The sequence below is a fragment of the Pristis pectinata genome, chromosome 29, assembly GCF_009764475.1.
Source record: "Pristis pectinata isolate sPriPec2 chromosome 29, sPriPec2.1.pri, whole genome shotgun sequence".
In the NCBI taxonomy this organism is placed as follows: domain Eukaryota; kingdom Metazoa; phylum Chordata; class Chondrichthyes; order Rhinopristiformes; family Pristidae; genus Pristis; species Pristis pectinata.
Genome location: NC_067433.1, coordinates 5,442,808 through 5,456,931, shown reverse-complemented (window position 1 = coordinate 5,456,931; position 14,124 = coordinate 5,442,808). Strand labels below are relative to the sequence as shown.

The 14,124-nt window shown below is 41.6% G+C and overlaps 1 protein-coding gene across 7 annotated transcripts in view; it reads right to left on the bottom strand.

The window, feature by feature from the left end:
- LOC127584274 (zinc finger MIZ domain-containing protein 1-like) overlaps positions 1-14,124 on the bottom strand; it is a 239,396-nt gene that overhangs the window by 21,319 nt on the left and 203,953 nt on the right. For all 7 annotated transcript variants that reach the window (XM_052040924.1, XM_052040925.1, XM_052040929.1 and 4 more), the window contains 4 exons: positions 13,412-13,479; positions 11,170-11,238; positions 10,038-10,285; positions 5,615-5,775 (listed from right to left, as the gene is read on the bottom strand). In XM_052040924.1, the coding sequence (XP_051896884.1) occupies positions 5,615-5,775; positions 10,038-10,285; positions 11,170-11,238; positions 13,412-13,479 (546 nt within the window). The remainder of the gene's footprint in view (positions 1-5,614; positions 5,776-10,037; positions 10,286-11,169; positions 11,239-13,411; positions 13,480-14,124) is intronic.

The window sequence follows — 14,124 nt, the reverse complement described above, 5'->3', positions numbered from 1 at the left end:
TTTTCTTATGGATTATAAGAACAGGGGCTTAGTTTATTTCTTATCTACTCCAGCCACCTTAATGTGAACTTTCTTTACAATATTTAAAATATTACAAACATTCAGCAGGTCAGGTGGGCATGGTGGAGAGTGAAAATGAGTTGATGTTTCAGGTTACTGTCATAGTGTTATTTCAACAGAACTGAAAACATTTAGACAGAGCCAGTTTTAAGCATCTCAGATCAAGGAAAGAGAGAAAAGCAAACTACAGAGGGGAAAGGGTGTAAGATGGAGAGATGAACTAACGTTGGTGATAGTACAAGGTAAAAGTGGGTGGCAATGGCCACAAAATAAGCAAAAGATAGGAAAGCAAAAAAAAACTCCAGAAGCTGGAAATCTGAAATAAAATCAGAATGCTGGAAGAACTCTATTTATCAGGCAGCATCTGTGGAGAGAGAGACACACACACACACACACAGTTAATGTTTTAGGTAGATGACCTTCATAAAAATTGTGAGAAGTTAGAAATCAAACGTGTTAAGTTGCAGAGAAAGGGGGAGGGTTGGAGGGAATAAAGAGAATGTCATAGGGTGGAGAACAAGAGACTGAATGACACTTGTGGTGCTATCCAGCACAGTGTGGTGAAGGCTTATTGATCACAGATGTAAACAGAAGGCCATGAATGAAAGCAGAGAAGATGAAAAACAATTGTAGAACTGAGGTACAAAACATTATAGAAGCCTATTACTTAATGCTGCCAATCTGAAATAAAAAGAGAATGGTGAAAACATACAGCAGGCAGAAAAACAACGGGAGTTCAATTAAGAAAATGGGAGAAATGGACATGATTTGACATTGTGGAACTTGGGTGCTGTGTATGAAAGGCTGTAGTGTGCCCAAAGGTTGGGCCTTTGAATCCTTGAACTTCATTAGAACAGCGAGAAATGTGGTAACCCAAGGACAGTGTTCAGAGGGGAAAGCAGTGTGGACAATTAAAATGATTGACCAGTAGTTCAGGGAAGCACAACGATGTAATGGAGGAAGTGTCCTACAAAGGGACGACCCAACCTAAGCACAACATGGGCAGATCAAATCTATACTTGATATCAACCAGCTTCAGCTGTCTCATCAGCCACTTTTCTCTTATTATAAAGTCAGAAAGGGATGTTTGATGCTCATAGCTCAATGTCAATTTTATTTCCAACTTGCCAAAAAATAAGGCGATTCCTGCCTACATTCAACAAATTCATCACAACTTTCTGGCACAGGCAATTCATGGCAAGTAATAAATGTGCCACACAAATGGCATCATCAACACAAGAGTCTAACCAGAGGAACAAAGAACTGCAGATGCTGAAATCTAAAATACTATGATGCTGGAGGAACTCAGCAGGCCAGGCAGTATCCATGGAGAAAAGTAGGTGGTCAACGTTTCAGGTCAGGACCCTTCTTCAGGACTGAAGACAGGAAAAGGGGAAGCCCAATATAATAGGAGGGAAAAGCAGAGCAGTGACATCAGTACCACGAGGGGGAAATCAGATTCCTGACTTTTCATCAGTTTTTTGTTAGTGCCAGAGATTTAGTTACAGCATGAAATGTGTCCCAAAGACACCAGCAACAATTTATAAAAGGACAGTTGTTTCTTACTCACAGGACAACCAACTTTTACTACTGCTGTTTCCCCTGAAACCATGTGGTTTAAGGAACCAATCATACTCAAATTATGTTCATTGCCAAATTGCTCCACAGCACTCTGCAGCCTCACTGCTTACTCTAAAGACTGCTCACACTTAATACCAAGTATTCTTCGACCAAATATGAAATGTTTCACTTTCATAGATGCTGCCTGACTTGCTGAATGTTTCCAATATTTTCTGTTTTTAGTTCAGAATTCCAGCATGTACAGTTTTTAGAAAATTTACACCTAAAGCTCTTTTTGTGAATGACATGAAAATGAAACAGAAGTATCTGAGGCATGAAGACCATATGGGTGAAGGCATGGCAGAGCTTGTCACTGAAAACCTTATTCATCAGGGTTTACAAGGATCCATGCTCCTATCTATGTAGGGTATGCTTCACCAAAATGGTTATCACTGCCGCAACTGCCAGCTACCTCAAATGTAGCCTCAAGTATAACTTATGTGACTAGACTCACCTATGTGACCTGCTGAACCAGAAGAGCCAACATGCTTGATCAGTGTTACACCACCATCAAGAATGCTTACCATGCCATCCCGCACCTGCACTTTGGCAAGTCCGATCACCTGGCTGTACTTCTACTCCTGACATATAGGCAGAGACTGAGGACTACAGCGCCAGTGGTGAGGACCATAAAGGTATGGTCAAGGGAGGTGGAGGAACTTTTACAGGACTGCTTTGAATCAGACTGGACCATATTCAGGGACTCATCTTCGGATCTGAATGAATATGCCACAGCTGTCACCAACTTCATCAAGACCTGCGTGGATGAGTGTGTGCCTTCATGAACGTACTGAGTTTTCCCAAACCAGAAGCCCTGGATGAATCAGGAGATTCGCAGTCTGCTGAGGGCTAGATCTGTGGCACTAAAGACCGGCAATCCAGAATCCTACAAGAAGTCCAGATATGACCTACAGAAGGCCATTGTAAGAGCAAAAAGGCAATTGTATGTGAAATTAGAGAGTCAGATGCATGACAGCTGTGGCAGGGTCTGCATGCCATTACTTCCTATAAGGTGAAACCTAACAGCATAAATTGCAGTGATGCTTCACTCCCTGATGAGCTCAATACCCTTTTTTGCATGCTTTGAAAGGGAGAATAACAGTACACCTGTGCGAATCCCCACAGCATTCAGCAACCCTGTGATCTCTGTCTTGGAGGTCGATGTCAGAACATCCTTCAAGAGTGTGAACCTTTACAATGCATCAGGCCCCAACAGTGTGCCTGGCCGGGTACTGAAAATCTGTGCCAACCAACTGGCTGGAGTGTTCAAAGACAACTTCAACCTCTCACTGCTGTGGTGTGAGGTTCCCATCTGCTTCAAAAGGGCAGCAATCATACCAGTGCCCAAGAAGAGTAGGGTGAGCTACCTCAATGACTATCGACTGGTAGCACTCATATCTACCGTAATGAATTACTTCAAGAGGTTGGTTATGGCAAGAAATAACTCCGCACTGAGTAAGGATCTGGACCCACTGCAATTCGCCTACCGCCGCAATTCGCCTACTGCCGCAAAAGGTCTACTGTGGATGCAATCTCAATGGCTCTCCACTCTGCTTTGGAGGATCTTGATAACAGCAAAACATACGTCAGCCTGCTGTTTATCGATTACAGCTCGGCATTCAATACCATCATCCCTTCAGTATTAATCAATGAGCTTCCAAACCTGGGCCTCCGTACCTCCCTTTGCGACTGGATCGTTGACTTCCTCATCGAGAGACCGGTCAGTACAGATCAGTGATAACATCTCCTCGCCTACAATCAACACAGGTGCACCTCAAGGATGCATGCTTAGCTCACTGCTCTACTCTCTCTACACTCATGATTGTGTGGCTAAGCACAGTTCAAACACCATTTATATATTTGGAGTTGACACCACTGTTGTTGGTAAAATCTCAGATGGCAATAAGGAGGCATACAGGAGTGAGATAGATCAGCTGGTTGAGTGGTGTTGCAATAGCAACCTTGCACTCAACATCAGCAAGACCAAGGAATTGATTGTGGACTTCAGGAAGGGGAAGTCGGGGGAACACACACCAGTCCTCATTGAAGGGTCAGCAGTAGAAAGGGTGAGCAGCTTTAAGTTCCTGGGTGTCAACATCTCCAAGGATCTGTCCTGGGCCTAACACATTGATGCAATCATGAACAAGGCACGCCAGTGGCTCTACTTCATTTGGAGTTTGAGGAGATTTGGTATTTCATCAAAGACTTGCAAATTTCCATAGATGTACAGTGGAGAACATTCTGACTGGTTGCATCACACCCTGGTATGGAGGCTGTAATATACAGGATCACAAGATGCTGCAGAGGGTTGTAGACTCAGCCAGCTCCATCGCGGGCACAACCCTCCCCACCATCAAGGATATCTTCAAGAGGCGGTGCCTCAAGAAGGTGGCATCCATCATTAAGGACCCTCACCATCTGGGACATGCCCTTTTCTCGTTACTACCATCAGGAAGGAGGTACAGGAGCCTGAAGACCCACACTCAACGATTCAGGAGCAGCCTCTTTCCCTCCTCCATCATATTTCTGAACAGTCCAAGAATCCATGAACTCTACCTCATTGTTCCTTTTTTTTCACTATTTATTTATTTTGTAATTTTTTTTTTATGTCTTTGCACTGTACCTGCTGCTGCAAAACAACACATTTCACGTCAAGTAAGACAATGATAATAAACTAATTCTGCTCCTACAGTCAAGATCAAGGTTACTTTCACTCTAAACTCACTGCAGTCGATTATTCCAGGCCACATCTCATGATTTGCTGCCAGCTGCTACCTTCGGGGAGTATCCAAGCTCTATACTCACGGAGAGACTTAATTTACTTTTCCTACTGCCCTGAGGATGAGACTGGGCATAAGGAATTTCTGGCATTGCAGGCTTCCCCAAAGCGCGCACACACCTAGACTGGAGGTGGAGGCATTTCAGACTAAGCAGAGATCTTCCAAGCAACCTCTAACCGTAAGCCTGTAGGGTCTCTGTGGTGCTCTTTCCTGCCTAGCTGTTCCTCTTGAAGCCTCTCTTAGTGAATCTTAGAGCAAACTCCCTCTCTCATGGGTCGGCTGAATCCATTCTTCACACAGCTCCACTCTGTATAAGTTTCAACAGTGGTGCTTGTGGGGTGCAAGTGCACATAAAGGAATGGATCCCCAGGTCATTTGCAGCTAAGTGCCACCAGCTGAACAACATTACTACAGGATGTATCATTAGCAGGAACTTAAACAAGCAAACAGTGCCATAACATAATTAAACCTGACAACATCTCTGAAATGTACAGGAGGGTGGGGATCATTACTGCTTCTGTAGACTGAGTTTGGTGTCAGGTTTTAAGTCTCAATCTACAAACACCCTTTTTCTTAATTGTCTAAAAACAGGCACACTCGAGGCAGTGGGCAATTTCATGGCATGTATGCTCACTGAGAACTGGCGCAGAAGATCTGTACTTTTCAGAGTCTTGCCTTAGACGCTGCTTGTTGTGGTGGTTTTTGAGAGGGAGAGCAGGTTGGTAGAGGAGCAACTTGCCAATTTGTTCAGGATTGATTACACTTTTGATACGATGTCATCAATAAACCCAGAGGCTAAACAGAATTCAACAATGTCAGTTGCACCTATTTAATTTGCTACCAGCCCTATATATCTGGAGGTATCTACATCACTATTGATTTAATGTTATCTCCTAAGGTAAGTGAAATTATAAAGAAACAAGATACAGGCTGTTTCTCAGCTTTCTAGAAGAGAATAATAATAAACTCCACATTAACATTAATGAGATTTGATATTTTTAAGAGTGGTCAAAGTACTGAATGAAATTCTTGAATTGTGGTCTCTGATACAGTTAAGGAGGTGTTCTTTAGCACTGTAACTACTCAGTTCTGCGGTAACTAATCTATAAGGACACAGCTACTGATGCAAGAGACATGGAGGTGCAAAGACTTACCTGATCTGACATGGAGTGTCCAAGGGGCTTGTCAGGAGTCATATTTGGGATATCTGATGGGTAGCTCAGTGGTGGCCCATGCATAAACTCATTAATAGATGTGTTGGTAACAGTGCCATGGGGAAAATCGGGAAAGTTCCCCTGCCCAGAATAAACAGAATCTGTTGAAAATAAAAAGCAGTGTTGTCACCAGTTCTCAGTGTAATATATACTGTACCACAGGGAAAAGCACACTTAACCAAATACACCTTAACGTTGTACTATATGCTTCAATCATCCTTAAACCTGCTCCTGCCTTAAAATAGGCCTGTATCAATCAGTATTTCAAACATGTTACACAGTTAAGATATTCTTACCACATGGTATACACCTCCACAGATTTTACAATCCAGATTGACAATATGAACAGCAAATACCCATTCCTGAGCTGCAGGCTCTTCTGCAGTGTTCACTGTTTGATGGGGAGCCAAACCTGTCAATGAGGTTGGCTTCCAAGGAGGGGTGCTGCTATAAAAGTAAACATCCATACTTTGGAGTTAAAACTCAGTGTTCAAGGAAACTCAGTCCACTGGATAGGAATTCCTCTCCACCCTATTTGGAAATCCTGCCCCAGGAAATATCTGCATCCTCTGCAGGATTTTGGATTCTTAGCACAGTTACTGCACCCATCACTATCTTCTGCACACAAGTTTTGGACTTTAATATCCTCTTCAAAGGCAATTCTGTCTGTGCAACAAAGTAATGTATACTAGCAGCCAACACTGTGCCAACTTAAGTCCTGGCCCTATAAATCAGCAGCAATGTGTGGAATCAGAATTCAATTTGTTGCTGCTGATTTGATGGCTGCAAGTGGCTCCTTATGTCTTTGACATTGGCCTAGATTTTTCAACAGTATTTTTATTAATCAAACCCTACTCTTCGCCATTTGCACATGCACAATACTGCTGGTTACGTGAAGGTTAAGTGCTTAACTAGTTTTCTGTTATTTCAGCTTGAAATGCCCTTATCCAATAACTTTTCCCTTGATCTAATACTGTGAGAATGTAATCAAGATTTGTTGTCTTGTTTGGATTTCCACTCATTCTTTTTCATGACATCTCAGAACTGTGCAACTCCACCTTTCCATTATTATTCCCTTCCTTTTGTAAACATTGCTTTTAAAACCCAAGACCAGGATCACTCAATAACTAAAGCCTCAATTTTAATCCACCTCATATAGTGGGAATAGGTGGGTACCCACTACATACCCTGATTTACTTCAAGGAAAACAAATAAAAACTGCAGATTCTGGGATCTGAGATTAAAACAGAAAATGCTGGAAGAACTCAGCCAGTCAAGCAACATCTGTGGAAAGAGAAACCAGTTAACATTCCTTCCTCCTTCAGATAGGATGGGTCCTATCTTTATGGAGAGATAGGAGGGGTTATAGAGAGGTTATACACATTCCCCCAGCTCTGCTTTGAGCACTTTGCAACCTCTGGAGTGAACTTCAGGTAAACTGCTCTGTCATTGTTGCTCATTATCATGCTCATGTTCTTTTCTCACTCATTTCTATAAAATGCCTCCCTAATGGTTAGTACTTATGCTCATCACCTGATCTGTTTTAACCAATTTTCACATAGCCATTTCTTTTACACCTCACTCCTCCTCCCAGCTCTGTTTTGAAAACTGTAACCCCTCCCCTCTTCCCCAGTTTTGAGGAAGGGTCTCTAACCTGATACATTAACTGGAGACACAAGAGACTGCAGATACTGGAATCTGGAGCAAAAAACAAACTGCTGGAGGAATTCAGCAGATCAAGCAGCATCTGTGGGGTGGAAGAATGACATTTCAGGTTGAGACCCTGTATCAGGACCCCACAGATGTTGCTCAATCCACTGAGTTCCTCCAGCTGTTCGTTTTTTTGTTCCAAAACATTAACTGGTTTGTCTTTCCACAGATGCTGCTTGACTAGCTGATTTCATGTTCCATTAAAATGAGCATGGGGTGTAAGATCAGATCTTTAAATCAGATCCATCTTGGCCTTGTTGACTGGGTTAAGTCAAAATTGAAGTTTGTATCTCAATTTACCATGCCTTTGCTTTAACCTTTCAATATAAACAATTGTATCAAGTATCCTGTGGCATTTTATTAAGGAAAAAGAGCAGAAAAGTACAAAATATATAGTTGCAATACGACTTGCTGTTACACTCAAACTGCTGATAAACATACAGTTCATCTTATCCCAAGTGGATTGATGAAATTTAATAAAAATAAAAGATAAACTGGGATCATTTTGTAGTAAAATCAGTGACTTCACATGAAGACAAACATAATCAACTTATGGTTAAATATAAAATAATATTTATATAACAGTAAATTTGATTTTGGCTGAGTTATTAAATGACCACTGATATAAATATGTTTTAATTCTAAAAGCTCTGCATTGAGACAATGGAGTAAAGCAGACAACATAAATGTAGTGGGGCGAGGAGATGGTTAATCCTGATTTCATCCAACAAAATCAATTTATTTTTAGACTTGGCCTGGCCACTGGTTCTAACACAGGAATGTGCTCCAGTTCTTAAAAAATAAGAACTGATGCTCCTGTTGTGTAAGCTACATAAAAATATGTAACTACATAAAAATTATGGATTATGTGCCTCAAAGTTAATGGCAAAACACCGATATTTTTCAGCATTGTGCAGTTGAAAATGATTTTTTTCTTCAGAGTGAAATATTATAATGACCACCCCTGAATCATTTCAGGAATACAACTGGTTACTTCCATACAAATGCTATCCTTATGCCCCTGATGTGACTTGCATGTTAGGGGCACATGGAATGAAATCATCCAATGTGCAACACTCCTCTTGGGCTGTAACTTTGGCCAGGCCATTCCCAAACACCCATTGTTGGGCACTCTTGGGACAGAGCAGTCTTCATTCACAGTGCTGGACTAGGAAGTGTGCCATGTGAGTGAAATATTTCAAACTTCACATTACACCCTCCAACATGTTCTCTGGCATTGCTCTGCAAGGACATTCCACACCCCCCCCCCCCCCCCCCACATCACTACACCCATACGTCTATAGTTTGCTGTCTACACTGCTCGAGTCTCAGCTCCCAATATGCCTCCCCAACCCTTGATTCTGCCAGTTCATAATAGCCCTTCCCACTGATTCTGCTGGTCCCCATTGTCCCCACCACTACCAAAAATTAAGATCATCACAAATCTCAGTCTCCAGTCTATTCACCACCTTAACAAAATGCCAGGCTTGTGGCTTCTGATCCCTCAAATTGACCTTGGAAAGGAGTACTGTAGTATATGTAATAAAGGTTGTGAACAATAATTGTTGCTTTAAGGATCATGAAGTATAACTGCTGTCTGGGCTGCAACAGTGAATATAGTGAGGATCCCTTGAATAAAGGAGGCCACATCTGTTTCTAGTACTTTGGGCCTCATATGTATTTGTATGCACACTGAAAATGGATTTTGTTGGATGTTAGAAGTCCACAGAGAACACATATCCCAAATACCAGGTGGCAAAAGTGTGCCCAGGGTCTTGGGCTTTGGGTGCCACTGAATATTTTGGAGGATTAATGAAAGAGACTGTTACTGGTGACCAACATCCTTCTAATGCAGCTGTTAGAGTACACTAGAACTTCGAGATGATAAATTAGGTCTACATTCAATGAAGTTTGGAGGAATGAGAGGTGATTTTATTTTCACAAACATGATTGAGGGGGATTGACAGGGTGGATGCTGGTAGGATATTTCCCCTCATTGGGGGTATCTAAAGTAAGGGGCATAGCTTCAGAATAAGGCTTTGCCCGTTTCAGATGGAGATGATTAGAATTTCTTCAGTCAGAAGGTCATGAATCTTTGGAATTCTCTGCCCTCGAGACCTAGAGAAGTGGAATCACTGAATATATTCAATTCAGAGACTGACAGACATTTGAATTACAAGGGGTTTGGGGAGTAAAGAGAGAGAGAGAGAAGGAAATTAGTGCTCAGGACAAGCTTGGATCATCCATGTACTTTTTGAAGGTACAGCACGCTTGAGGGGATGACTGGCTCCTGTTTCTTGGTTCTTATGACACAGGCAGAAACAGTAGTGAGGCAGAAATCTACTGCATGGAGTTGAACTGATGTTGAGGTGTCATTTATATTTTCATTTACCCAACAGTTTAAAAAAAAATGTACAGAAAGGAAGTGAATGGACAACCATTTTGCTGATGAAATGGCTTGGATGTGAAATGTCAGGGAAATCTTGCCAGACATCAAAAAAAAACTTCAGATTTCTTCACTTTATTCCTCTTAATTTAGTAGGACTTTACAGTTGCTGGGAATCTGTAAAGATCTTCCTGAGCAAGCTGAGTTTATGTCTAGTAGAATGTCCCTGTGCCAGTCTGAGAAGCACAACTGTGCAAATGTACTTACTCTGATGAGTGTAGTCACTGTTATTGTTGCCCCCTGGTGGTAGTGGTAGAGATGGATAGGGAGATGTTCCTGGACCTAGTGCAGCAATCATCTCCATTACATTGGGCATGATCATCTGACTGGGGCTCATCGTCTTGCACCTTTTGGCAATGGGGCCATCTGGGTCATCTTTTATGTGGATGTCCGACTTCACCGGTACTGGCCTCCAGCTGCATGTAGGGTCAATTGTAACCTCCTCAAACTCCGTGCTAGTGAAATTAAACAGAACATTTTCTTATCCAAGTGCTCTCAGGTTGCTATGCCCTTACCATTCCGTTTCTAACTTAAGCAGCTACTTAAAACTTACATTTTTGCCGAGGCTTTTGGTCATCTGTTCTGATGCTGTTTTCTGTGGCTCAGTGCTAAATGTTGTCAAAATGTTGATAATGCTTCTGTTAGGAGGTGGTTGTTGCTTTGTCCATTTGCGTTTTTATTGCATAATAAAATCTTAAAAGCCTTTCACTCATGTCTGAGCTAATTTAAAATCAATCAGGGTTTCAACTTGCAGAATATTTCATTCACCATCCACAGCTTGTTAATGCTCAACATAGAGGCTGATTTTGGCCTTTTACACAGATTGCTTTAACATACTATGCATCATACAGCTTTTATGTAAAAGGCTGGAGCAGAAGTTGTAGAAAACTACTTTTGTCACCACTGAACTAGAATATCCATTTTATAGCCTTTTTATCAGATTTCCCTATTTATCCAGTAAAATCAGAGTCTGAGGATAGATTCCACTTATGCCCTACACTTCCTCAAATTTGAAATGTTTTACACTACATCGATCATTGCTAGCAGTAGGATAAGGAGACTTTTTTTTCCCAATCAGAATTCTTGACCACAAAGTTTGCTCAGTATATTCAAGGTAGAGCTTTGATCTTTAGGGGAATTAAGCAATATGGAGATTTTGCAGGAAAGTTAAGTTTTAGGCAGAAGTTTGACCATGACCAGAATTACACTGCAAAATGCAGATTTGAGGGACCATATGGGCTACTGCAGCTCCTGTTTCTTGTGACCTTAGGGCTATCCACACATCCATAACAAGGAAACATGTTAGTGCTACAAATAAGATGGCAATATATTCACTTACTTTTGAATGGCTGCCAAGATGCCCCACATATACTGGTCAACTTCCAGCCCCTCCAGTAGTGCTGTTTTGCTGTTAGAAGTAAAGACTAAAGTTAACAAGGTAGTGCAGCTTGAAATATCAAACTAATACAGTGCTATGGGATCAGGTTTTCCAGATGCTTCCTCCCAGTTAGAACCACCATTGCAGTGGTTCTGAGGTGCCTGCAATGACGCACAAAAGAGATGAAAAGACCAAGCTCATTTCTCTGAAAATGCTAGAGGTACTCAGCAGGTCGGGCAGCTTCAATGGAAAGAGAAACAGAGTTAATATTTCAGATCAAAGACTTTCAAAGGGTCCTGGACATGAAACATTAACACTTGACCTTATAGAGAGGTATATAAAATCACGAAGGGCGTAGATAAGGTGGCTGGTCATGGTTCTTTTCCCAGGGTAGGGAAGTCTAAAACTAGAGGATATAAGTTTAAGACGAGAGGGGAAAGATCTAACAGAGACTCGAGTGATAACATTTTCACACAGGTGGTGGTGGGTATATGGATCAGGCTTCCAGAGGAAGTTGTACAGGTGGGTATAATTACAATCTTTAAAAGACATTTTGACAGGTACATGGATAGGAAAACTTTAGAGGATATGGACCCAGTGCAGTCACATGGAACACGACATGTTGGTCGACATGGACAGGTTGAGCCGAAGGGTCTGTTTTCGTGCTGTATTGCTCTATGTTTCTCTTTCCACACATGCTGCCAGACCTGCCGGGAATTTCACTTTTATTTCAGATTTCCAGCACCATAAATTTTTGTTTTGATTTAAGTATATTTCTCATCTGACTCTCGAAATCTTTAGGCCACTGAGCCTTCTGGCAGTTGTCCTTCAGCAGCAGCAGTAATCAGACCTGGACAGGATCCAGGCTTAGGCAGGTAAGTAGCAAGTTTTGATCATGACACACAAGTGTGGATCAGTGATAATTTGCAACAAAAGAGAGCTTAAGCACTTCTTGTCATTCACTGGCATTATCATCACATCTCCCACCATCCACATAATGAAAAGGTTGAATGGGGAGAGTCGGGAATGGAGGGGGGACGTGGTGGGTGGGGAGAGAGTGATTTTTTGGGATACGACTCACCAACATTGTTCCAACATCTGCAACAAGTCTGCAGTATGATAGAAAACTCTTCACTTTCCTTGAGGAGCTGCTCCATCAGCACTCAATGCAAGGCAAAGCAGCATACACAATTTGTACCCCATCACCACCCTAACATACACTCTCTCCACCACAAACAGCAATGTTTACCATCTACATGATGAACGGCAGCAGCTTGCCAGTATTTCATCCACATGTCTTCCCAAACCCATGACTTTCAGTACAAGGGCAGCAGGCATACAGGACCACCACCAACTGCAGGCTCCCCTGCAAATCACACACTGTCCTGAGTTGGCAATATTTGTTCCTTTATTGCTGCTGCATCAAGATCCTGTAAGTCATTATGCAACAGTACTGTGCGAGTATATTAACCACATGGACTGCAGCAATTCAAGAAGATAGTATACCATCGCTTTCTTAAGTTAGGGATAGGCAATAAATGCAGGCCTTGCTCACATCCAGTGAATGAATCAAACAGAAAGGGCATGTATCTGGTGACCAAAATTATATCTTCAGGTTTCCATGGGTTGGTCAGTGCAAAGGCTTGCTAGGATTGGCTTGCACCTAAGGCTCAGCGCAGCAACATCCATGACTTAGTGCCGCTCAGTTTGGCCTGACCTGTGTTGAGGAAGGAAAATCAGTCCCTATGTTTAAAAACTCAGTTGCAATCGTTTCTTTTTTTTTTATTCAGTTTGCTTCAAAGGGTTCACCAAATTCAGAATGGTCAGCATGTGGAATCCTATTTATGCCACACTGACAGATCAAACTACATGGCTAAAGTCATGCCACTGACCTAATAGAAGGGAAAATAACCCAAGATTGTTGTGTAGTGTTCCATGGGGTATGCAGATATCAAGGACAAGACTAGGGCAGCTATGGCATCCCCTCCAAGTGCCATTATTCATTGACCAAGCTAAGAAACAAAGAAAAGGTTAGGTACCCTAGAAATTCTGTGGTGGACTGAGAAAGAAAAGGGAAGACAATTGAAAGTCTTTTTAAAAACATAACTTATAACCAACTATTTATTTTAAAGCTTTTTTTATTTAGACAGTCTTTATATAATTCTCCAACAGAGCAACTGAACAAGTTACACTTTGCACTTACTTGCAGACTGGACATCTCCATGTTCCTCGCTCACAGTTCAACTGTAGGTACGACTCAAGATCAAAACACTGATAAGGAGAAGAAAGTAATTATTCTGTTGTGAAACACAGAGGATAAAATTTCTTTTGTTCATAGTTTTAAAGTGTTGCTCAAGTTGGACACATGCATTCTACACACTGGAAATCTCATTGCATCCTGACAGAAACATATGCCATTAAACTGTGAGCACAATTACTTTTGATAATTAAAAAAAAATTAAACAAGACAGCTAGCAACAAAACTGTCAAAATGGGTCATCTGATTTCTCTGATCATTTATGTGGGCTCAAGTTAACTAATACTCACAGATGATGATCACAGAAAGCAGTGCTCATGGTCTCTATTTCCATGTGTTTTAACTGGGTTTCCCAAACATCAAACCATAGTGTGCAAACAAGGTTAAAGTAGAAACACCAACATTTCCAAATATTGTTTCTGACATGCACAACTCTGGTCAATCAAGGAATACAGGACTGGAGGATGCACAAAGGCCTGATTCACTTTTTCTCTATTTCACAGCCTCCTTTATTGTTTTGTTTTGGATTTTATATTGCTCCTTGTACAATTAACAGAGACACAGTTCAACACAGATTCCATTAGTTAATTTATTTCAACTTCCTCTGTCCTTCCCACCAAAAGACACTAAATTGGCTGAGAATTGTGAGTGCAGCACGG